The sequence below is a fragment of the Apteryx mantelli genome, chromosome 7 (assembly GCF_036417845.1).
Source record: "Apteryx mantelli isolate bAptMan1 chromosome 7, bAptMan1.hap1, whole genome shotgun sequence".
Classification (NCBI taxonomy): domain Eukaryota; kingdom Metazoa; phylum Chordata; class Aves; order Apterygiformes; family Apterygidae; genus Apteryx; species Apteryx mantelli.
In genome coordinates this window covers 25246003-25270837 of record NC_089984.1, presented here as the reverse complement: position 1 = coordinate 25270837, position 24835 = coordinate 25246003, and the positions used below count along the sequence as shown (strand labels likewise).

Genomic DNA, 24835 nt, shown 5'->3' with positions numbered 1-24835 from the left:
GGTCACTACTAGCCTTGTGCTCTATCTGCCATGGCACGCATGAGGATGACAGCACAGGTCAGCACTGCTATGCACTGTTATCTTTTATACCCTCTGAAAAGTATGTCCAGTTATTGAGCCCGGATCCCCTTTGCTCCCTCCTCTCTCCTGTAGCTACTTTTCAGAACATTTCCAGAGAGTGCTACTTACATAGCTTCTCCACTTCATCGGAGCAGAGGGAGAGGGGTTGAGGAGGAATTGGCTTTATTCTTTCCCCCCAGCAAAATACTGGACCAGCGCTGCCACAGGTGTAGAAACAGTTGGAGGGATGTGGCTGCACAGATGGATTGTGTTGGGTCAAGGCATCTTGTGTTCTGGGAAGAATGGAGGAGGGTGAGGAGGACCAAGTGCTATCTTGCTTTACAATCTCCATTTCAGATCACAGTCTTCTAGGGAGACATCCCACCTCCTAAGAGCATGCAGGCTGGGGTGGGGCGCAGAGATTCCTGTCCCCAACAATAATTCTCCAAAACTCCACTGACCCCTTGTCTGGTAAGACTGCAGTATACATAGGTAAGGTGATATTTTTTTGCTGTTGTGAAAGATTCAAATGCTATCATCACCCCACTACATCCAAGTGCTATGCAAATAGAAGGGCCTGTAGGAGCCTGTATGTTATAATCTGGCCTCATCCCATCATGATCCGGGATAAAAGTGGGAGGTGACGTAAAAGAAATTACCAAAGCACAAACAAAAGACAAGGAGTACACAACTTTGCTGAAGTTCCCCATAAAATATTTTTTAAAAACTATTAAAACAATTGCTGAAGGCTGTTGGCTGCAACTTACTTTTTTTTTTTTTTTTTTTTTTTTAATGCTGCAGGTTGCAAGGTGATATCACAGTGTGGATCTGATCTGATGAAACCAAAGCTAATGCTGGTGCCTGCATATGATGGAAACAGTACTCAGACCACGAACTTGGGAACATTGGCCTCATATTAGGCAAGTCTGTTGCTCACCCTCCCCTTTTCCCCTGACTCCCTTTGTCCCTTTCCTTCCTCTGTATAATTAACTCATATCAGAGTTCGGTGTCACTGGTTGCAGAGGACTCAGTCTCACTTGGCTGTACACACACCCTTCCCTAAAGAAGTCAGATGTTACCTGCGTGTTAGACATTCATCACGCAATGAAAACATCAAACGGTTTTATCATAGTACTGTTATTTTCAGTTGAGGCAATGAAGAGAAAAACTTTGGCAAGTTTTAGAGAAGTGTTCATGTTCCTCTAATATAATTCTTAAACTGGTAGTGGGTAGTAACATTAGAAGCTTTTCAAATTCATTGCTCATAGCCACACATCCTTACTCTAAAAAGTAGGCTGTTTGCTGGTTTAGCTGAAAGTATTCCTGTACTGAGACAAGAAAATGTCTAAGAAAACTGCACTGAGTTTCTATTCTTTTGATTTTGTTCAGCTGTAAATGTACTAGAGAACAGATCAAACAACTATTGACGTAGAGAATAACAGAAATTATGTCAAACAAGGACTTCAAACGGTGTGTTTTGAGGTCAGTAACCTAAGCACCTAGAACTTTGATCACGCTGGTAACAACCAAATGACATAACCTTTATGGATGTACATGTAAAGATAAATAGGTAGCTCTTCACTGAATTTTACAAACGGAACAGCAAAACATTGGTGAAGTGAAAATGTATATTTCTAATAGACTTGGGGAGCTTCAACAAAGGAAACTAATACTGATGAATTAGCTTGCTGAAATTGCAAGCAAGATATTTTTTTAAACATAAATGGGTCCTGTTTTCAATATGCAGCATGAAGGAGGAGTCTTTCCAGGGCCCTGCCATATCAAATGGAAGACAGCATGTTCTGTCTGATGAAATGTAAGTTTGACTGCTAATCAGACAATCCAAAGCATTGCTAAATTAATAGCCAATTTTCTGAGAATACAATTCTAGGAGAACTGAAGCTATTGTTTGATTCTATGACTGGCTGAGGAAAAAATGGGAATTTCTTTTGAGAAAATTAATATACTTTAATGATGTTCTTAAACAGAAGTCTTTTAGATTATCATTTCAGTACTGATCCTGCCTGGGTAAACAGCTTAAAAATCTGAGTGATTCTGGAATAAGATAACTACATTTTCCTGTTTTGGGTAGGGGGGTTGTTTCCTTTTTGAGTCAAACTGATCCAATACTGGTTTTAATTTGGAGGCGAGGGCTGTCTGCAGATCCATTCTCAGCTCTATTACTTGGTTTTGTTTATGTCATTGTTGCTTCTGTTTCTTTAAATGGGAGGTGAGAAGAGCAATTATTTACAGTTTGTGAAGTGTCTGAAGATCTGTGGGTACAGAGCACTACATAAATGCAAAGCATTTAAATTCAGAACTATGTTATGCCTTCTTCCTTTTTCCTTATGCCAGTCTGTGCTGTGACTGGAATCAATCTGCTTATAATCAAAAGTATACTTTGGTGGTAAATATGAGGGGTTTGATTTGTTTGTTTATTTTTTTACTACAGACTCTCTAATTCACTGAAACTAGGATTCCAGCCTGATTTCTCTCTGCAGGGAAGAGATCTCAGAAAAGTTTTATTAAGTATTTTCATTGATTAAGTAGTCCTTACTGATCCTATAAAAGCAGTCATGATGCTCCAATCAAGTGCTGATTGCATTTCTATCAAAATGTGGGAATTAATCTCCTCTAAAAATGCATTGGATTGTGTATACATTGTTAGTTTACATGTGCTGGGAGGATTTAAAAGCTCAAAAGTGGCAAAATAAGGAGGTCATAAAGCAAACAATTTCTCTTGGTTTAGGATTTTAGGTCAGCTTATTAGACTTCTCTTGTGCCTGTACATGTAGACTAGATCTTCTAATTAGGGTGGTTTTATGTTTAAAGAGGTGAGAAAGAAAGATTTTTGTCAGCCTCAGGCATAGTTCAGATTGTGATCAAATTTCACTGCTGACTCCCTCAGGGAAGAGGCTGTCCACAAAGAATCACAGACCCAATCTTTGGAGTTGTCTAAAGAGTAACTTGGGAAGTGTTGCACTTGCGGTGTTTGTTGGGATCTTCTTATCATTTGTGGTCCTTGACCTCTGATGCCTCATAACAATTGCAGCAGTATTTCCTCATACCTCACCTGCGCTTCCCTTTCTGGCTTATGTGCATTGCTCTTTTTTCTTTTCTTCTAAGAGGAAGTGGAACAGAGATAATAGATGTACGTGTCCTTTGAATCTTTGGTATTTGAAAACATTTTCTAAATGAAGGAAAAACAAATCAATCAGTAGAGTAGTACTTAGAGTAGTTAGACAAAAAGTATCTGAGACAAATGTGTTAGTCCCATCAGTTTTGTTTTCAACAGCTATACAGAGTTTTTTTAAACAAAAAAGTATCCTTTTTTCCTATTGTACAGCAGATACATAATGCTTTTGTTTTATTTTCCCTTCTGCAAAATGGTTGACACTAAAACTAATTCTGCAATTTCTTTATCTGATGCCTGTGTCAAAATTGAGGATAAATAAAACAATTTTGGTTGGCAGTGCTCAATGAAGAAGTTGGATTTACCATTCTTAGGTTAAAAAGAATTAATATGTATAATTAGGACCTTATGTGTGAATGTCAAAAGAATGCTTTGGTCCCAAGATGCTCGGTCATATGTTACCGGATGTTTGAAAATCTTTTGTGGCCCATTGTACCTGGAGTAGATGTTCCTTAGACCTTTTCAAATTGGATATTGATTGCAAAGAACTTGTTTTGATAACCCAGATGGTTGCTTTAAGTCTTAAATTCCTGTTAGACCAAGAGTTGGGTGTGTGTGTGTGTGTGAGACAAGTTATATTTTATTACAAGAAAATAAACATTTTGGTGACATAAGGTTCCTGCAATGAAATGCAAGTTGTTTCCTATGCAAGAGAGGCCCTGGAAGTTTATTTTTAATGTTTTTTTTTTCACAGTGTGTCCAATGAGGAGACAGAAGTCTATGATTATAATTCTGTTTTTCATTTTTCTTGTATACATAGTTCATATTGACCTTGTGAAAACCTGAAATCTCTGAACTGACCTCTTGAACAAAACAAAATTCATTGCACAGAACAGACTATTCACTGTAATATTTACTCTGAAAGGTCACCAATCCCAGAAATATCAGAGAATGTAACTATATCAAACCAACCTGATATTAGGATAATGTTTGGTTTTTTCCTCTTCTTTGGTTACTAGGCAGCTAGAACCTTCAGGAACAAACTTGTCATTTACAGCACAGTCCCTTCCTACACAGGACTCTCTAGTTCTTTGCAAACATGGACTTTAAAATGATATTTTTAAAAGACTAGCATTTATTGAATTTTATTGTCTGTGGTTTTAACTTAATCTCACAAGGACAGATTGCATGTTTTTCTCAGCATCAAAAACCTAAACAAACCTTTGGTTTATTTATCTGAAAGCAAACTCATGTGGTTCAAGTATTAAAGTTTTACCCCCAGACTCAGTTGTGCTGTTCGGACTGCGCTGAAATGCTGATTCAGAGGTACACCTCCCTGCTAATACTGAAGGTGTTTGAGAAGTGCCAGAGGTGTGGTTTGTTTCTCTGTTGCACTGATCCCCATCTGTGGACTAGTTTGGAGGAGGGAAAATAAGGCTCTGCATCCTTTTTGCTCTCTGATGGGTATTGTGGGTTCCCTGCTGGGTTAGGGGAGTAATCCAATGCTGTCCAAATTGGAAGTGTGTCAGATTCCTAGGCAGACTACAAAATTTGGGGGAGATGCCTTTTATTCCTCTTCCACCTATAGGCATAGCAAGGTCTGGTCCACTGTTTTTACTAGATCCTGAATCATTAATATCCATGGGAATTTCATGCCAGTATTTAAGCTCTGGGAATACAGAACAATGCAACTGAAAATCTCAGTGCAGCTGAATGTTGATGGGAGAACCAGTTTCTCCTCCTCTTCCACAGGTCTGGCAGTGCTGAATGAGGATGAGGGTGGTGTTTGTAACTGTCAATACTGCTCTGTTGTCTTTCAAACTGCTTGTTTTGAAACTGTCACTTTCCTACTGATGGATCTTTGAAGGACCATATAAAAATGCTGAGTTGAAAAAGAGGTAAAGATATTCAGCCAAGCAAAACTAGTGTGTCCGTACATAGATAAGCATAATTGTCTATGAGGGAACAGTCCCAGAGCAAAGGCCATTGTTTTCTGTACCAAATGCTCTGCCACTTGTTGCAATCACTTTTTATGATGATGGACAGTGTTTCTCAATCAGTGGGTTGTGTGCTCACATGTTTGCCAATTACTTTTATGTATTTAAGTTTGGTAATTAAAGATAAGCAGCAGTGCATCGAGCCAAGTACTAAAATACCAGAGGTGGAGTGGATTAGCTGATGGGGGCAAAGGAGCGTATATATGTAACAAGATTTTTAGCTTTTTAACACTTAAGAGTTTAGATCCGTTACCTGGGTTTTGCTTGTTACAAACTCTCTGCAGAATAGGAACTATGGCATGGAGAAAGGTGATTCATCTCCAACACCTATTTTATCTTCACTGGCTTGTACTTCTCAGTAGTAATCAAGGACTACGTTTTTTTTAAATGTTCACTAATTTGGGGAGCTATATTAGAAATGTCTGAACTCAGGCACTGAGGGTTTGTTTTCCATAAGAGATAAGCACCAGCAACTCTGCCAGGGATCAGTTAAAGTTGGGGAGAATCAACATGCCCTTGAACTAAGTTGTGATTGTCTGATTGGGCACACACAGACTGCTGTATTGGAAGAGAAGGCTTTAGAAGGCAAAGGTTCTTGCTGCTTTGTGACTGCTACATGCCTTTTTTTCAGTTGGGATGAAAGAGGGCAACCACAAACAATAGCCTCATCTCAGATCTTCCTGAGAATAACTTTGGAAACCACTTGGGCCAGTGCAAAGTCTGGCTGCAGGGATGGACAGACTGGTAAGGCCAGGCTGCACCTATGTACTCTCCTGACTGTTACTCCCTACTCTTGGCTGGTATTATTCGATATACAGGTTATGCCCTGGTCCAGGTAGCTTTTTCAGGTAACATTTACATTGCCTTGCCTGGACACTGACCTTAGGCAGCTGGGCTGGGAGGTGCTCTATCTATGCCCCATTTGTAGTCAGGGAATTGAAAGAACATCCCTCCGGAGGGCTGCTCAGGCTACCAAAGCTAGGTGCCTGCATAGCAAGAGTACTTCTCTCCATCTTCCTCTCCCTCCATGTAGTGAAGGGGAGATGAACTTCCCCTCTGTGTAGAGGAAACAGGGCTCTTCTTCATTAAATCAACATGTTTTGTTTTAGTGACACAGAAGGCATAACTGAAAGGAGCCCACACCCAGAGGCAGGAGGGGAAGGCAAGAACTGATGGTAACAATATAATCCTTCATGGCCTTAATCTGGCAAAGATTTAAGCACACAACTAAATTTATGCCCTTCACTTCCTCAGTCACCTGCAATCAATTTCCCCTCTGTCATCCATTAGTCTTTGGGGAGAGCAGAATTGTTGTGTGAGGCAGCTATCATCACAGTTAGGCTTAGCTTTCCTGTGATGGCATTTGATAATACTAGAGCCACTTGGGTCCCTTTGTAAAAGCTGGCATTGCTTTTTGCAGATAAGAATTCTACTCAGTTTGTGAGCTGGTTTGCCCCATTTGATTAACACATCTATTATTTGTCATTATATAGTTGTGCTTGACTGTTGGTTTTCTGGCCCAGCAATTTAAAATGGGGGAAAAAGATCATTAAAACCTATTTTGAACACGTGTGTCTACAGAAGGCCCTGCATGCATAAAAAAAAAAAATTAAGGGTGGTTTTTTTTTCTAAAAAGAAATTAAGGAGAAATACTGGACTCTTAGACTTGACACTTTCTTTTTGATGCATGTGATACATGAATATAGCTAAAACAAATCTACAGTATCTGGGTTTTTTTCCAAGGAATGTTCTTAGTATTTTATGTTAATGTATTAAGCAGTACTGTACTTGCTTTATTTTATAAGGGGAAAAAATTGAATGAGAGCTAGTATGACTTTTCTGTAATATAGAAGCAGGATAAAAACAGAAGTCATCTGAATGGAAATATAAATAGGAATGGCAGGGAGCCAGAAATCCCTAGAACGTAAATCTGCAGGCATCTATAACCGAAGTCTGTTTCATTATGCTCTTTGCATTGCATAATGCAGTTTGTGTAAATTCAGAGGATGTTTTCATGCTCCTCATTACCATTTCTTTCCAAAATATGGCCAAAACTTTGTAGCTATCTGGCTTTGAGTTAGAATCACAGCACAGATGCTCTGTAGCATATTTTTGGTTCTTGGGTAATGGGTTTACATGTGGACTGCACCTGTTTGGTGCTTATTTTAGCTTTGCCTTAGAGCAGGGATGCATAAACCCCACAGAATCGGGGGTGGGGGGGAGGTTCTTAAGCCTCTGAGGCCAGGTTGCCTGGCAATATTGCACCTGGGCTTTTTTTCCAGTTCCAGTGAAGAAACTTTAGTGTAAGGGCTGGAGTGCAGTGCTTTTGATCCTATAGGAGAGTATCTTAACCACAACCTAGTCATTAGTTTGATGAAACTGACTTCTGGAGTGAGAATATTACCACCTGGCACTGTGTACTTATAAATAATAATTTAAAAAAGTGATAGAAAACTAGGTGTCTGAACTGCAGGGAGGTGTAGAATAATGCATGAAATGTCTGCCATGCAATTGTGTGGTACCCAGTGACTCAGTACTAGCAGGTTTGTTCACTGTTCTGAATCCATTTGTATCCTGGACTCGTCAGTATAGTGTGTGTGATTGTAGTCCTGTTCTCACAAGATTGCTGGTTTACAGTGAAAGGAAACATGTAAGAAATGATTTAAAAATAAGCAAGTCGTTTCCATCTGCACTTGTTCAGAAAGGACGATAGAATTACTGAGTCAATATTTAAAGACCTGGAAGCATCCTAGATGTTGGTCAGTATTGCACCAGCACCTGCATTCTTATCTTGCAAGGCAGATTGAAAACTGAACTGGCTCACAGGAGCTGTTTAGAAAGTTGGGGTAAAAGGAAGAGGAAAACTTTGGCATGGTTGGACAAAGTTTTAGAAACTGTAATACGTGCCATGATTTCATTGACAAATGTTCAATCTAGTTCTTGATTTGGAACAATTCAAATATATATAAAATATACAGAAATTAATATTAAGAGATGTACAGTAGGCAGTAACATACTGAATGTGTATATGTGGTGTGAAGGCGACAGAGGGCAATGCCTCTTCTTTGAAACAATATCTGCCTTCAACCTGTTGTGCCCTGATGTATTGTCTTGTAAATAGTATGGATGAAAAAAAAAACCAACCCAAAACAGCAGACAGCAGGTCCTGAGCCAGCTGCTCAACTGAGAGAATAGCAGGACAGTGTATTTCTTCAATGTATTTTTTTTTTTTCCTGTTCTGAGGCGATGACATGCCACTCCTGTCATATTTCTTCTTCTGGATTGTGTCTTCTCACAAGTTCCAGATTTCCCAAGTAAATTTAAATTGCTATTTACTATTAATATTAGCTATAGTTATGTGAGAGCTTCATGGCACCTATTTAGCCTCTGTGCAGAATATCAGGAGAGCACAGTCTGGCTGCATCACCACATCAGTCGTTAACTTCATGAAATGTCAGGCTGTAGTTCTACCTGTGGCTTAGACTTGATGCAGAAGAGCACGAGCAGTTAATCCACTCCCAGTTTTAATTTTATTAATGAAAAAGACTCAGGTCTTTTTCCACTGAATGGAAGATGAATCTCAAGGTAGTTTGCCTGTGCCCAAAATAAGCAATGCTATATATGCCTGAGGGTATGAGATTCCTTCATTTCAAACCCTTACAGGTGATCACATAATGCATTAAACATCCTCTAATTTTACTCTCATTGTCTTAGTCTGCATTGTAGAAGAGCTGAAAAATTCTGAAATCAAAACTGAAAAAGGCATATAGAACCTTTCCAAAAGTTCATTCCAAAATTAAACAAGTGTGAACCAAAAGAATATGAAAAAGTGGCATTTTGAAGGGCATAAATCCATTCATGTGATATTTATCAGTACAAGAGTCCAAAATTGTTTTGGTAAAGGAGCACCACAGCAATACAAAAAGCTTGGAGAGTGTTTTTTGTTAATACCTGCCAGAGAGCTTAGATCAGGGAAACTTGCACATTCAGAAGTGAATCTGTCCCTGTACATAAGACTTGTCTTTTGAGAAAACATAATATTGAAGGTTGATTTGGACCATCTCTAACATTTCTCAGTTTTTCTATTGTTCTCCAGCATTATTTGCAGGTAACTTTGTTCTTGTTGTGTACCACTGGTCTAGACTTTCCCTAAACTTGTCAGCAATTTGGATCATATCCTAACAGAATATTTTCCTGACCTACTTCTTCTATTCAGCACAATCTAGTTCCCTTCTGTCCTGGGCATCATTGTGCAATAACCTACAGCAAAACATCAGGGAAATATTTAATTAGAAAAAATAAGATTGGTAAGAACTTCAGAAAGGTGTCTAGGCCGTGCCCTCTCCCTGCTCTAAGTCAGGATCGGCTCTACCTAGGCTGTTCCGCACTGATATTTGTTTAACCTTTTCCTTAAACTTGCAACAACTGGACAATCTTTCTGTGCAGTCCAGTGCTTCTCTACCTCTATTCTAGGAAATATCTGCCTCAAGTCTAAATTGAATTTCCCTTCCTCCAGTTTGTTTATGAATTCTTACTCGTTTCTCAGTAATGATGATGTGTTATCTGCTTCCTTGCTGTTATCTGTTCCAGATTTGAATAGTCCTTCAAATTTTTCCTTTCTTAGAAAGAAAAGCTTGATGTTTTCAGTTTATCCTTCATGTTTTATACCTCTGATTTTTCTGTCGCTCTTCTCTGTACTTCTTCAGTTACACCGTATTATCCTAGAAGTTTAGTGCCTAAAACTGGACACAATACTCTAAACAGGTACTGTTTTCTATTCCAGACCAATATATGGAGTGCTACAGCTCTGTCTAGCTATAAATGCTTATGGTCTACATCCCCTCCCACCCTCTTCAGGGGAATAGTGTTTGGGCTGGCAAGTACAGCAGTTGCTTATGCATTAGGATATGAACAAAATTAGGAGTGTTTTAATCATCTTCAGCATATTGGTTACTGATTTTAGGAAGAAAATTGTACTTGTTTTTTGTTTTCAAGCATTCCTTCAGATTACCCCAACGTCATGCACCTATTTTTTCGGCGGCCTGCCAGTTTTCCAGTTTTCTAGACGAAGTATTCTGACTTCTGCCAAGAAGTGGAGAGAACTTCACAAGTTACCTTGCATGAAGTAACTTACTAATAGAGTATCCCTTTCTGGAGGCAATTAGGATAACTCCTCTTTCTCTGTAGGTGTTTTACAGTGGAGGGCCTGGGTCCTGTACTAAATGTAGGTATAAAGAGGAGCCCTTATGTGACTGGTTTGTACTTTAAGGAAAATCATCCATGTAGTGACTAGCAGTTAGTATGAAGAATGACCTTCAGGCGCAGAGCAGGATTTAATTGCACTGGTTTTGAAGTATACATGTGACACTGCGGCACAGTTCACCCAGTTTTATTTCATGTCCATTTGGTATTTAATACACTTGCATTTCATTCGGAAAGTATGTTTTTAAAGGCGGGCTAGCTCAGTGGTCAGACAGCAAGTGACAGTCACAAGAGGATAATCAGAGCTGTGCAGGGAGATAGGAAGAAAGCATGAGGTCAGATGCGCTCAAGGTCACTCTGAGCTGCAGAGAAACATGTGACAGCGCAGACAAAAACTTGACCGTTCATGGCGGTGCACAGGCAGCCGCGCGGCGAGCACCAGGCACACGCGGAGCGGGCCCGGGCGCCGAGGCGGCCGCCGCAGCGGTGTCCCGCAGCAGCGGCGCCGGCTGCGCGCTCGCGGCGGGAGGCGCCGCGCCTGTGCGGGAGCGCGAGCGCGCCCGTGTCCGTGAGCGGGAGCGCGCGGGGCGCGGGGGCGGCACCGCTCCTCCCGCGGCGGCACCTGCGCGCGCCCGCGGCAGGTGCCGGCGGGCGGGAGCGCGCACGCGAGCGGGGGGCGCCGCGTCCCGGGGGAGGGCGGCGGCGGCGGCGGCGGCCGCCCCTCTGCAGCGCGCTGCGGGCAGGACGCGTGCGCCGTGCGCCGCCGCCGGCGGGGGGCGGGCGCCGCATCCCGGCGTACGGAGCTGCGGGCGCGGGAGCCGGCAGGAGCGGGGGCTCCGCCGCGCCCCGCCGGGGCTGCGCCGGGAGACAAAGGGCCGCGGCCGCCGCCGCCATGGGCGAGCAGCTCCGCGCGCAGCCCGCGGCCCCCGCCGGGCCGCCGCCGGCCGCCGCCGCCTCTTGCCCGCTGCTGGGCGGGCTGCTGCACAACGGCTTCCACGCCGCGCCCCAGCCGCGGGGCGGCGGCGGCGGCGGCTGCGGGGAGGCGCCGCACCCGCTGCTGCTCCGCCAGGAGCTGCCGCCGCTCGGCCACGGCTCGCCGGCCAAGAAGTGCAGGCTGCGCCGCAGGGTGGACTCGGGCAGGAGGCACAGACCGCGTAAGTGACGAGCGGCTCGGCTCGGCGCGGCTCGCCCTGCGGCCCGGCCCCTTCCCCGTGTCCGCGCGCCCGGGCGCCAGCCCCGGCCGGGGGCTGCGGCGCCGCGTGAGGCCCCGGCAGGCCGCACCACGCCGCGCCGGGCGGAGCGGGGCCCCGCGGCGGCGGCGGCCAATGCGGCGGCGGCGCCCGGGCACGGCCCTGTTGCCGCGTGGGCCGCGCCCGCCCTGCGCCAATGGGGCGGCGGCGGGCGGGGAGCGGCGGCCCGGCACGAACGCGGCGGCGGCGGCGGCGGCCAGTTCTGCCCGCTCCGCTCCGCACCGCTCCGCGCCGCCCGCCCAGCTCCGCGTCGGGTGGCCCCCGCGCGCCGCCGCCGCCGCCGCGGCCATGAAGCTCATAGAGGCCAAGCAGCGCTGTGAGTAACGCGCGGGCTCTGTCCCGGCGCCGCCGCGCTCGCCCCCGGCCCCCTCGCTGTGCGGGCTCCGTGCTGGGAGGGCGCCGTGCTCTTGCGTTCGTGCGCCTTCTCCCCGAACCGGGCTAAGACTTAGGAGCCGAGGACAGATTCTGCTGACTAGAGGAAAAAAACTCTATACGTAGCAAACGCAGCGAATTTCAAATAGCACTTGTAAAATGCTGCTTATGAGCATCGCTTGCTGCTTTTGGTTAGCTGGTGTGGGAGGTATTAGTAAATTGGCTGTCTACTTGGTTTTGTTTTAAGGCTGTGAGTCTCCAGCTTCTATATTTGCAGCATACTTAATTGTATTAATTTGTTGAAAATAATATGCTTTATTTACTTGGTCGTAGCTAACTTGTTATACGTAGGCTTGGAGCTATTGAACAGTTCCAGAGTAAACTCTACAAGTGAAGCAAAGCAGTCGAACAAGTAGCCTTGTTCTTTACGCTCACACTTCTGTAGCCCTTCAAATAAAGCCAATAAACGCTTGCTTCCTTGTTAAAAGTTCAGCGTGTCCCAAAAGAGTAATTGGGGATAGCCTGGATCACAGCACTGCCGATGTCTAAGGATGCTTATACTCTGTAGGAAGTAGTGTGCGTTCAGCTACTCTGGATTTTTTTTTTTTCTCAAAAAGAATATCCAAGTTTTGAAAACTTACCTGTATGAGCATAGCAAGCTAAAACAAAACATAAACTAAAACAGAAACAGTCTCTAAGAGCTATGGCTTTCAGAGCTACTTATTAGCCAGTGCTTCCACTGGCTTTTTAAAAGTTTTTATGAACTATGCATGCCCCTTTCCCTTAGAAAGTTATCTGTATTGAATAATCACTTAGTGCTTATAGTACCTGTGGATATTTAACTCACTCTGTCTTCTACCAAATTCAGCCTACTGGTGACCAAACCATTCCCTGTCGCAGGCTGGTTTTGTCCAGTCTTTTTCCGGCTTCAGGCTTTCACTCAAGAATAAAAACTGCAGTGTGGTTTTCACTCTACAGGAAAACAAGATTCTGGACTAGCCTACTTTTTCATTTGGTGTAACTAAGAGGAGTCAGCACTTGCATATCAGACTCTTCATAATATTAAGAACTGTTTTGAAAAAAAGGATAAGATTTCTAGGAATTCAAGTAATCACTTGAATAAGAGGCTGAGGGTTTTGTTTTCCTTCCCATCTTCAGGGGGAAAAAAGCCTGTGAAAGTAAAGAGCATAGGCAACAATGCCTGTATTGCCCAAACGTGACAACGTTGTGTTCAGATGTGGGTTTTTTTTGACAAGGCTATAATGAAAACAGCAGTTGAGGGTATAAGTGCTCAATAGAATTATTTTGGGGACAATTTCTTTGCTGAATAGAAGACATTAGTTCTTGCTGATCTTACACTTTAATAATTTGTGTGGCTTATTTTGTACAAGAGTAAATTTGCAATTTAGTATGAGTCTTGTGAAAAAGCATGACAGAGTACATTGTCACTAGCTTACCTTTGTTATATTCTACTCAGGCTCTCCTGGTACTACATAGCTTTCTACTGCATCCATCTCTAGTGAATACTACACAGTCCCTTTTTTCTGCTCTTTTTTTATTCAATCCTGGCCTTTGCGGATGTTTGTTCTGTGCTTAAGGATACATTGCAAAATGAAGTGCTGTTGCCACATGGCATGTAAGACTTCAGTATTGATTGTGGGGTTTGCTTTGTGTGGTGAAAAAGATAATGAGATAATTGGCATTTCCCAATATTCCAACTAATAAAACCTGTCTACAGCAATTACTCCTTTAAATCCTCATGAATGACACATTTTCTTGGTTATTTTTACTGTCTTGAGGTAAGAGTGAAGTAGACTTCTGTACTCCCAAGAAAAGGAAGTTTCCCTTTGAAACCAGTGTTCTTTGCTGGTGAACTTGTGCTTGGGGACTAACTGGTCTTCCCTTTGACTTACCCCCTATTCCTCCTTTCATTGAGAAACTTGTCTTTGCTTTGTTTTTTTTTCCTCACTTGTACTAGATGAGTTGTCAGGGACATTAGGCTTATGTCAGTTTTCTGGTTCAAATCGTTAATGCAGACCCTTAATGAGACTAGGACTGACATTAGCTTTTTGTACCACAGCGTAGTCTAATGAATGGAGAAAGGTATCTGTTATGATGCCTTGTGCTGTAAGGTACTCCAGAAGAGAACAAAATATTTAAATGCTGTCAATGCTGTAAAAATAGCCTGATAAAGTATCATGTTGTTCAATTTAAATGTAATCTTTGAAGGCACTTAACTGTTCTTGTTCTCTCTCCCCTTCATCAATCCTTGTGAAACAGTATTGTAGCCAAGTGGGAACAAAGATTTCAGCGTGACAGTTAACTACACTGATGCATCACAGCATTATTTTACTTTAGCCGTAGGGAAGAAGCCAGCTGGACGTCTTAATTGTATTGCCCTTTTTTAAATTAAGATAAAGCTTTTAGGTCTCAAGTTGAGTCAGCATCTTACATGTCACCCCAAGTTAGCTGGTAATTATTAGAGGTCAAAGGATGTGTATTTTGAGGCAGCATGACTGTTTACAACTAATATGTGTTACAACTGCTCTGACTAATTTCTAAACACTTCAAGGTATAGCTCCACAGTAAGGAAAGTTTTTGGCCCTTATTTAGGTTGTTACATCTGTGATGTTTGAATGCAACATGATTATGTAGTACTACTTAGCCTGGGTACTTAACTGTGGAAGACCTAGGGTTTTTCACCCACAATGATGTTGGATATGGAATGCCATGATTATATAATACTATTGATGAAGAGAACAGGAGTAAAAATGGTCTTGGTCTTCATACTGTATGATGCAGTGAATAAATATAACATTATTGGTTACTGGAATTTTGTCCAAGATGTTAGAATATCCCACAAATTTTTAATCTTAAGAATTACTTGCGGTGACATGCTGCTTAAAGCAAATTTCCAGTTGATTTTCATATAGGTAGGAATAAGGATTGCTTAGGGAATAGGACTGATCATGAGAAAACTGAACCAGTTTGTGTGTTGTGGCCCAGCATCCTGGGCGTTACAATTGAATATCACCCTTGCCACCAAGATAGCATTGCGCTGTCAGCAAGAATGGGAAACTTATGCACGTCTCACTTCCATTAGGCCGCATGCTGCCAGATCTAAGAATATGATTCCCATTCACTAATCACTGTTCCATGTAGCTTTGTAAGTTTGGGGGGGGGGTTGTTTTTTTATGAAGGTACACTGTTCAGGTAACGACTTTGTCTTGCACTGCTATCTTCAGAAATCAGTTTCTGGTAATATGACTACAGTATGTGTGGATGGTCACACTTGTTTAACAAACAGTTCTGTACTTTTGGTTTTAGATTTTTTTTTCAAGTGAGGAGGTAGACATTCAGTAAGCCCTTGCTACCTCAGTGTCTTTAAATTATCTAGAAAGCTTGATCTAATATGCATGCATGATTTATTTATCTGTAGTTTTGTAAGGTTTGAAGAAACTTCCTAGGCAGAGATCTCTCTCTCTCTCTCTCTCTCTTTTTTTTTTTTTTTTTTTTAGTTATACGTTCTGGTTTTGCTCAAAGGAAAACAAGTGTTTCCATTTTAAAACATATGTTTGGGTTGCTCAAAATAAATGTGTAAAACAGAAAGAAATAATTGGGCTATGTATGTAAGCTATTATCAGCTTTTTTTTTTTTTTAATGGAAAGCAGCTTTCAGAAGCTGTGAGAATGCTATCCCATCTTGTGTGATAATTTATTTTGGTTTTTTTCTCCGTTCTTATTTTTGACTCTCCTTCCCTTCTTCCAGTCCTAGTTGAAACAGGAAGTTCTTAGCTCATCAAAAGATCAAGCATAAGTATCTGCAATGTAAAAAGCTGGTTATGCAGCAAACTGATGGGGAGCCAGATTGTGCAGTAGTAATTGAATAGTTGCTTTTCTAAAAGGCGCAGTTGCTTTTAAATTCTCATGTCTGTGAAATCATGCTCAGTTTGTTCCTAATACTGCTTAAAGGCATGGAGGAAGGCTCCCAAAATGTAGTATGCAAATAAGTACTGAAGTCCAAGAGTCTTAGATCTTTACATTATAAGTTGCTAATTATTGTGATTAAGAGAAATTAGTATTAGGCTTCATCACCTGACCTTGACTACATATATAGATAGATGTGTGCACACACACACACACACATACACAAAATGTTCTTATTGATCGGAAACTGGTATCTCATTGTTGTACTTATAAAGAGATAAAAGTTTTAGATCTCTGAAGAATGCCTAGATAATTATCTGTTGAATGTTAATAGAACTAATCAAGGACTCGTAACTGTTAAGAATGACTTCTAGAAAAGGGGCTCATTTGGAAACGGCAAAGCACTAGGAAAAATGTAAATGAAATCATGGGATTTCATCCTGTGTGTGTCCAGGGAAAAAGCAGTTGAACCTAAGATATGTTATGTGAGGTATTTATGATGAAGATATTGAAGAGTATCGATACCACTATTTAAGTTATTTATAAAATATTGAGATAGCTTACATTATTTGAGGGGAAAAATAATTTCAGACAAGTGCAGGAAAAGGAAATGGAGCTCCTTACTAACTAGAGGAGATTGTCTGGGTTTGGCTAATGAAACAAGGTTGCAAAGACATTACTGCCCTTCTCACTGGTGGTCTGCGGCAATGAATAAGGAGAGATGTGTAAGCTGAAACAACTTTGGCAAAAGAAGAAACTGCTGTAGTCTGCAGCATGAAACAAAAGGGATTTATCGTTTGTTATCCCTTTTAATAGGGGGAAATGTTACGTAGTAACTCAGGTGTTCCCTTCCATTCTTGCTTCCCTGGAGTTCTTGTCCGTGAGCAACAGGTAATGCTTTGACAATTTTTCTCCCCTGCTTAAATTTTGTTAAGCACAGAATTTTAAAAAATAAAATGTGTTCAATTCTGAATATAACATGTCTTGTAGGGATAGCTTTATGGATTCATGCTGTTCAAAGCTTGTGGAGAAACTAGGTAAAGTGTACCGTGGAATTTCTTGTGAGTGAACCTTTCCCCCAGATAGCCCAGCTGTTTGTGTGCATCAGATTACCTAATTATGCAATGCTGTAGATACCTTCTGTTTGCATAGTCACATGCTGCTGCAGCTAAGTTTTGGAGTAATGGAGATTTTTATCTCTAGATAATAAGCCAGTAAGTCGTTGGTGCAGTCTATTAACATAAAGAGAATTAATTTTCCTGGGAAGATAAGTGGAGTCTTTGCTGTTGATTTATGCCAGGCTCTTAAAAGTGAATGATTCATCTTGAGGCTTTCCGTATTAGTTCTGTGAAGCCTAGAACTAGAGTTACAGTATTATCAAGGTTTTTTTTAATGACTTACCGTAGTGCAGCCATATCGTAGGGTAATCTTACTTTCCCCACAATAATAGATTTGATTGAGCCAATAGGTACTTTGCTAACTCTCTTTGCAAAAAGAGAAATCAACTCATAACAAGTTTCATCAGACAATTTTAACTAAGGAGAATTGCACTTCTTACACTGTGAAGACATTTCTGCCACACATCCAGTGTCTTTGTTTTTCATAATAGATCACACTTTTCTGATTACTGTTGGAATAACTTAGCAAAGATGTAGGTCTTTTGGCTTTTCCTTCCTCCCCTCTCTCTTCTAGATTTTAATAACACAAGAAACTGAACTCTAATTCATGTTATCAATGAAATGCTGGGTTCCTAGTTTAAAGAAACCATTTTTTCACCCCTCTCCCCTCAGATCTGCTGAGGCAGTATGCAAATACATACATTCTTCATACTTGCCTGTCAGCAGTGATGGCCCTAATAATCTCAGTGGTGTCTGAAAGGTCTTACTTTCTGTAGCCAGCGAGACAGGAGGACCTAGGACCCCCTTGCATTCTGCATGCATGTTTCTGTTAGCACTGCATTCAGTAGACTCTAGAAAGCTGAAGTGTGTAGTTACAAACTAGGCTGGGGTATCTAAAGATGCTATAAAGAATTGGTAAGAATTAGTGGTGCTTCAGTTTTGCACTCTGTTTCAGAATATACTGGTAGTAACAGAAGTTATAAGAAATTGTTAAAATAATTACTGGAGTACAAAAGTTTTTTACTGTGATATCAGTTACACTGAGCTTTTATGGATTTGAGTGGGATTTCTTGGGGACTTTGAGACTTGGTTTCTTTGTCCTAGATGGCCACCTAGTTGAAGTATTTGTCTCCTTTACTGCAAGTGAATTCCAACAGATAACTGGTGTTAGCAGCTGTGAAGAAAACAAAGCTGTTCTGGATAACTGAAGTACTAGTGGTTGTGGAGGGATTTTGTGCTCTTTATTTGTGCTACAAGAAAACTGCTTCTGTGCTAGGACCAAAGTTCTTCTCCTTCTGCAGCTGACAGTTTGACCCACAAAATGAAAAGAGCTTAGGTTCACAGGGAGAATAAACTGAAAAAAAAAGAGTCTTGGTATTTCCACTTGCTTTTTAAATCCGAAATTACCTGCCTCTATTCCAAGGGCTATATAGTCTTGAAACAAGTCGATAGTCATTTTCTGCAGTACTTTTTCTGTATTAATTATTTAATTATCACTCTTCAGAATCTTGAGTTATAAGAGTAAATGTCCTGGCAGTCTCTTCAGCTGTTATTACTTGTAATTCTACTGTTGGGTTTATACTTGATAGGAGAGTGGAATGCTTCTCTTCTGTCTTGAAGATTAAATCTACATTATAGCTTTAAAGCAACTGTCAATGCAGTTAGAACATAGCAGAATTTATGCCCTTAATGAACAAGACTGGCAGCTGGCTCATACTTAGCTATAGGCTGGTTCTGTAGGGTACAGTTTAACCACACTGCTTTTAATGTTAAACTTCCTGCTTGCATAGTTAGGATACATCTTGAAGAGGAGACTTACTATCCTAGTGCAACAAATAATTCAAGTTCTTGGTAGCTTAAACAAAGATTTGTGTAAATCACAAATGAGATTGACATCCTGAACTCTAATGCATTGTACCTTTGTACATTATGGACCACTTCTGTTTAAATATTTACCCTGCACTTCCTAAAGTGACTAAATTACAGGTTAATGTACGGCAAAATAGTTTGCATCTTTAATATAAAGCCTGTTTTTTAAAATACTTGTTGTTTCTAATTCTTCCCATTTTAGTATCTGTAGAGGCTTATCTTCCCAAACCTCAAATTAGACTTCATTGAAGCCTGTTGTTTTGATATCTTTGTGTCTTGCAATTTGTAAGGGATGGAAAATGAAATTAAACCCGCCTTACAAGAGATAACAGTAGCAGCTCTTAGAAAACTGAACCACTGGCAAGCTACTTCATGGGAGCTTATTGTACTATGCCCTCCCTATACATAAGAAAAGGAGGGAGAAACAGATGGACTAATTATTTTGTCCCACTGCTGTATGCCAAATAAGTGTCAAATATTTGACACTTGCAGATTAATTTTTTTGTATTAATAATTGTGAAATTTAGGCTTTCAGATTATTCAGCTAGACAAGAATGAGGCACAGGCTGAGTCCTCTGTGGTGAGAAGGAAAAGACTCTAAGTTCTTCTTAGCCTGAAGTTGAGTAACTTCATACTGGGCTGCGACTACCTGAGGAAGAACAGTGTGGTCAGTACCTGTTATGCTTATTGAAATCTTTACCCCAAGTTGTTTACAGTTTGGTTCGCCAATAGAAAAATCAGTAATGCATATGGTGTCCATGGCTTGCAGTTTGCATCAACTCTAAGAAGCTGAGATGCCCCAGTTCATAGACTCATGTTTCTAGCAGGGCTACCTGATTCTTCCTGAAAGTAGGGAGGTCATTTTGACTTATGAATAGAGTTGTGGTTATATTATTTATCCATCTGCCCTTCACAAAAGATTGCATGACTGCTATTTAAGAAACTGATCTTGTGTAAGCCACATAGTCAAGTAATTATAATTAAAATTTCTCTAAGAAATATTACTAGCTGCCTCCTTCTATAATACCTGTGTATAAATTTTGTGTTCTCACTTTTCATCTTCCATAAAGACGTTACCTGGCTAGTATTTAAAATGTTTGTGTGTGTATATTTAAGCAGAGCACTTACAGCAGACAAACTAACCTGGTTCAGTTAGTATCCTCTGTCCCAGTGGTCTGTTTTCAGTAATGAACTTGTCTTGCTGTTAACAGAACAAAGGCTTTGGTGCGCCTGGGCCGGCTATGGCAGATAGTGGCATTTCTAGCATAATTGTGTGATAGCTTACTGCATGCCCCAGCATAGCGGATCTATGCTCAGAAAAAGGGATTGTCAGCAGATTTTAAACATTGAACTCATGCAGCTCATTCTCTTTCTGCTAGTATCTGCAAGTATTGCAGTTCTAACAGGTCCTGGTTCTGGTGGGCTGAGGAGACTCCCATTGTAATAGGAGTGTTAGTTATTGCTGCGGTTCAGAAGGAGCATTGTAGTGCTAGAAATTCTGATTGGTGTTAGAGATATGAGTGTACTATTTTTGGAGAGACTTTTTAATCAAGAGCAGAGCTGATCAAGTATAGAGGGAGTGGAAAGGGAATTATAGATGTTATGCAGTAGAAATGTGACTTGAGAAATATTGTTGGTTTGGTTGTTCCCCCCCCTTACCCCCTCCCCCAATCTATTTTAAGAACTGGTGACAGGAGTCAGACTGGGTGAAATGCAGTCAATGTGCTCTCTCAAGAGGTGCTGACTTAAGAAGAAAATGTTTTCCTGGAAAAATTTATTTTCATTTTGTTAGAATATGCTTCTCCAGAGAAGAAGGGTATTTTGAGATTTTTCTTTGCTGTTTTTGGTAATTGAGGCTCGATTATAAAGTCTAATTTAGAGAGGTACCTAATACATGTGAATTGGATATGTAAGTGACCAAGAGCTTTCAGGAGCAGATTCTGATATTGTAACTTGCACCAACTGATTTGTCATTCAGCAAATATTTTGTGATATGGCTAACCTGTATATTTATAGTGGCTTTCTCTCTTCCCCCCCCTTTGCCCTTAGCGTTCCCATGGTTTGGAATGGATATCGGAGGAACATTGGTTAAACTGGTCTACTTTGAACCTAAAGACATTACTGCAGAAGAGGAACAGGAGGAGGTGGAAAACCTGAAAAGCATTAGGAAATACTTGACCTCCAATACAGCTTATGGTAAAACTGGCATTCGTGATGTCCATCTTGAACTGAAAAATTTGACTATGTGTGGACGCAAAGGAAATCTGCATTTCATCCGCTTCCCCAGCTGTGCCATGCACAGATTCATACAGATGGGTAGTGAAAAGAACTTCTCCAGTTTGCATACTACACTGTGTGCCACAGGAGGTGGAGCTTACAAATTTGAGGAGGACTTTAGAACGGTACGTGAACAGTTCATATGGCCTCAGTGGGAAGTATGTTGCGGGGGGGAATTTGTGAATCTTTCTATTGATGAAAACTTTCAGAGAAACGACATTTTTGTCGTTTTGTCAGTTCTAACTGGCTAAGACTAACAGAATTGATTCCAATTTGTTATTTGATGGAATTGCTGAGAACATGAAGAGGGCGGGGGAGGGTGTGGAGACTCATTGAGTGTTCTAGTGCAGTATTGCTGTGAAGCCTGTCTTCTGTGAATGGTTCCTTCAGGTGCAGCTGTGATCATGTATGGCTCATAATCAATTGAGAGCATGTTACAGCAGCTTGAAGCCTGAGACTACAGGTACTCATCTTGTGTACTGGATATGTATTGCAAATCCAGAAATGAAACCATACAGGCTGGCAACTAGACTCTTCTTCCCTTCCCTGTAGTAGTCTGCTTGAAAGCTGAAGTCTAGATTCTGGAAGACCAAGCTTGGAGTGGAGGGAGAAAGCCTAGGGAAGCATGGTAATATAGTCAGCTTTTGATTTCAGTTCTGGCAGTGTCACATGAAGGTCCCCTGCATGGAGCTCAAAAAAATGATGTAGATCTGAAGTATTGAGATGCTGCTTGTGCTGTACTGAACTTCCATGATAGTAACAGCTTCTGAATGAAGCTAGAGTGCACTGCAGAAACCAATTGTGACAAGAGGCATAGACAGCTGTCATGCAAACTGCCTTGCAGAGAAATAGTCACTGGGGAGATAGTTGCCTGTTGTGTATGACTATCTACTGGAGCGTATCTCCATTTATTTTCTGTAAAAGAATGACTAGCCTGTCTGTACCAGAGCGTTCTCTCCATGATTAATGTGATCAGTGTCCTTAGGGGGCAGATCTGATGCTTCTGCCCCTAGCTTCTGACCTGATTGTGAGGAGTGGCTACTGAGGGTGAAAGGTTACAGCAGTTGCTTGTCTGTACCTGCTTCATGCTAGAGATACAACCTTGATGTGCTGTTGTTGACTATAGTCCTTGATGACGTGTGTATTCCTTGTCCATTCCAGTACCATCTTGGATCCTATCAGCTGCTCACTGACACCCACTATGATATTTACAGACAAATTTGATTGTATAGTCTCCTTTCTTGCTTTCTTTCTGCCCTGCTTTTAACCTATCATTTATCTTAATCATTGCAGTCTAAGATTTCTATTGTTAATCTATCCTTGGTTTGTTTTCTTCCATCTGACACACTGCATGGCAGAGAATAGTAATGTTCCAGCCTTGTCCCACCTGTGAGAGCTGTAGTCCATGTGTAGATCCTTATGTTAGTTGCTGTGCTGTCTAGGTGAGGGGCCTGTGGTGCAGAAATGGTTGTAAACTGCAGATTCTGCAAAGACTGGAAGTAAAATTTTTGAAAGTAAACTGTCATGATCCTGGCAAAAACTAGCTTCACTCTGCTTGGCATATGTGCCTTTCCTTTGTACTGATGTTCTTAGCACCAGAGCGAAGTGTGTTTTCAGTAGTGATGCTGGGGAAGAATACGAGGCTAGGCCTTTCCAATTCTGTTTGTTCTTCAGCTGTGACATACATGGGCTGGGGATGCTCCAACGCAGTATCTACTGCAGGAGTAGAGAAGGCTGGCAGGCTGGGCTCTGTGGAGCTGACTCTGCAGACAGTGACTTTACTGTGATCTGAGAAGGCAAAGGAAAAAGTTGGGATAGATCCAGATTCTCCTCTTTCACACTTGGTATTGAGATGCATGAACTTCATCCCATACAGCTTGCCAAACATCAACTAAATAGAATCCAGTCTTTGGTAATTAGTGTCACCTGCATAGGCAATACACAAGGGTCTTGAAATTGCGCAGGGAAGAAGCTGCCCGTCTGCTCTTGACAGCTTCCTTCCAGACAAAATTGACTCTCTGAGAATCTAAAGTGTTCATTTTCAGCTCCTAGCATCCATTCCTGCATTACAGGAAGTTTTTTCTTTGTTAATATTCTCTGCCTACCAGAGGATCAAGATCTTCCGATTTCTCGGGGGGAATGTGAGTGCTGTGGAGGTGAGCACAAATTCCAGCTGTTATACTGTGAAACCATTTTCAGTAAATGTTGGATATAAAAGCAGCTAATCTAATGAAGGACTACCAAGTTCCTGAATTGCTGTAAACCACTATTAGCACTAGATTTTCTTTTTTGGGACCAGCCTGAGGTACAAGTCCTTTAACAGTTAGGTTCTGATGATGATTGTGCCCACAAAAGGGACAATTTTCATTCGTCTTACATAAGAGGTATCAGAGTCCACAGTCCAAGGTGAGTTCTGTCACAAGTCAGTGGGGCCTTAGTTTATTTTTGGAGCATCCTTGCACATGTCCAGGTGTGATTCAGGTCATACTCTTGTGACAATGGGAGGTCATTTTGAGACTTTCTGAAGATGTTAGCTATCTCTCTGGTATGGTCAGTCTTCCTGAATTCATCTGTGTTCTGCATCATGTAATGGCCGTTAGAGTAGCTTAATAAGGAAGTTCAGAGTGGAATGTCCCTTGCTCCTGCAGCTGTAGAAATTAACTGAAAGTTACCTGGTGGTTATCACACCGAGGCATCTTTCTTCATACCTTTGGTATTATTTGGGGAAAATATGCAGTTTACAATGAAGGTCCAATCTCTCTTATGTCAAATGTTGGGCTGTTTTAGCTTTTGATTTTCTGATTCCCAGTCATTCTTGCAGGGGTTTCTCAAGATTAATTTCAGCTTGCCCATATCAGACTGAGCCGGGTTCTGAAATCTCACATTAACTTAAGTGGTGAATCCAAAAAGTCCTATGAGGTGCGTCTGTATTTTCTTTTTTTTCCGTTGATGATTTGCATTGGCATCAGGTTGTAGCAAACATGAGAAATGGAGTATTAGGTTTTTATTAAAACTTTGTAATTGGGGGCAAAATTGAACAAGGAAGTTAGAAAGCTACTCAGAGTTTGTGGCTGCTGATCATTTTTTCATTATAATAGTAGATGTGATCCAGCTTGTCTGCTTTAAATGCTTTTAATGGGGAGTCGAGGGGGAGAGTGTGGGTTGGGAACTGTGTCAAGCAACTATTTGCTGCAGGTGTCTCTCCCCAGTACAGATCCCAAAACATCTCTAGCTAGCAAGTTATGTGTGCAAGTAAACCTGTTGCTGTACTGACTTTTCTTATTGGCTTTGGTAATTCCAGTCAAGTTAGTAATCCGCCTGTCAATTCTAGGTCAGTTAGTACACAAACACTATATATTGCAGTGCTTTGCTACTGCAATACAATTAATGTAGCACTAGGAGCCTTAGCCAAAGATTGTTCTGCTAGTTATTGTACGAAAATATGAGGACACATAGTAAATTACTAGTGGACCTGGGCATGAAATCCTGAGGCTCTGCAATGTCAGTTTACATTCTGTGTGCTGCAACACTTAAAATAATTAAAAAAAAAGAGAGAGAGAGCGAGAGAGAGACTACTTTATGAGATTGGCTGGGATATTTTGCAGTATAGTGCAATCAATGGAGTGTAGTC

The 24835-nt window shown here is 41.4% G+C and overlaps 1 protein-coding gene across 9 annotated transcripts in view; it reads left to right on the top strand.

Moving 5' to 3' along the window:
• Positions 1-24835, top strand: part of PANK1 (pantothenate kinase 1) — a 51350-nt gene that overhangs the window by 9153 nt on the left and 17362 nt on the right. For 3 of the 9 annotated variants that reach the window (XM_013946652.2, XM_013946645.2, XM_013946646.2), the window contains 3 exons: positions 418-552; positions 862-980; positions 20977-21329. In XM_013946652.2, the coding sequence (XP_013802106.1) occupies positions 20994-21329 (336 nt within the window). In that variant the 5' untranslated portion in view covers positions 418-552; positions 862-980; positions 20977-20993. Of the gene's footprint in view, positions 1-417; positions 553-861; positions 981-11284; positions 11547-11920; positions 11959-19454; positions 19595-20976; positions 21330-24835 lie in introns of those variants that run through there. The other 6 variants (XM_013946651.2, XM_013946650.2, XM_013946648.2 and 3 more) reach the window with 5 other exon arrangements.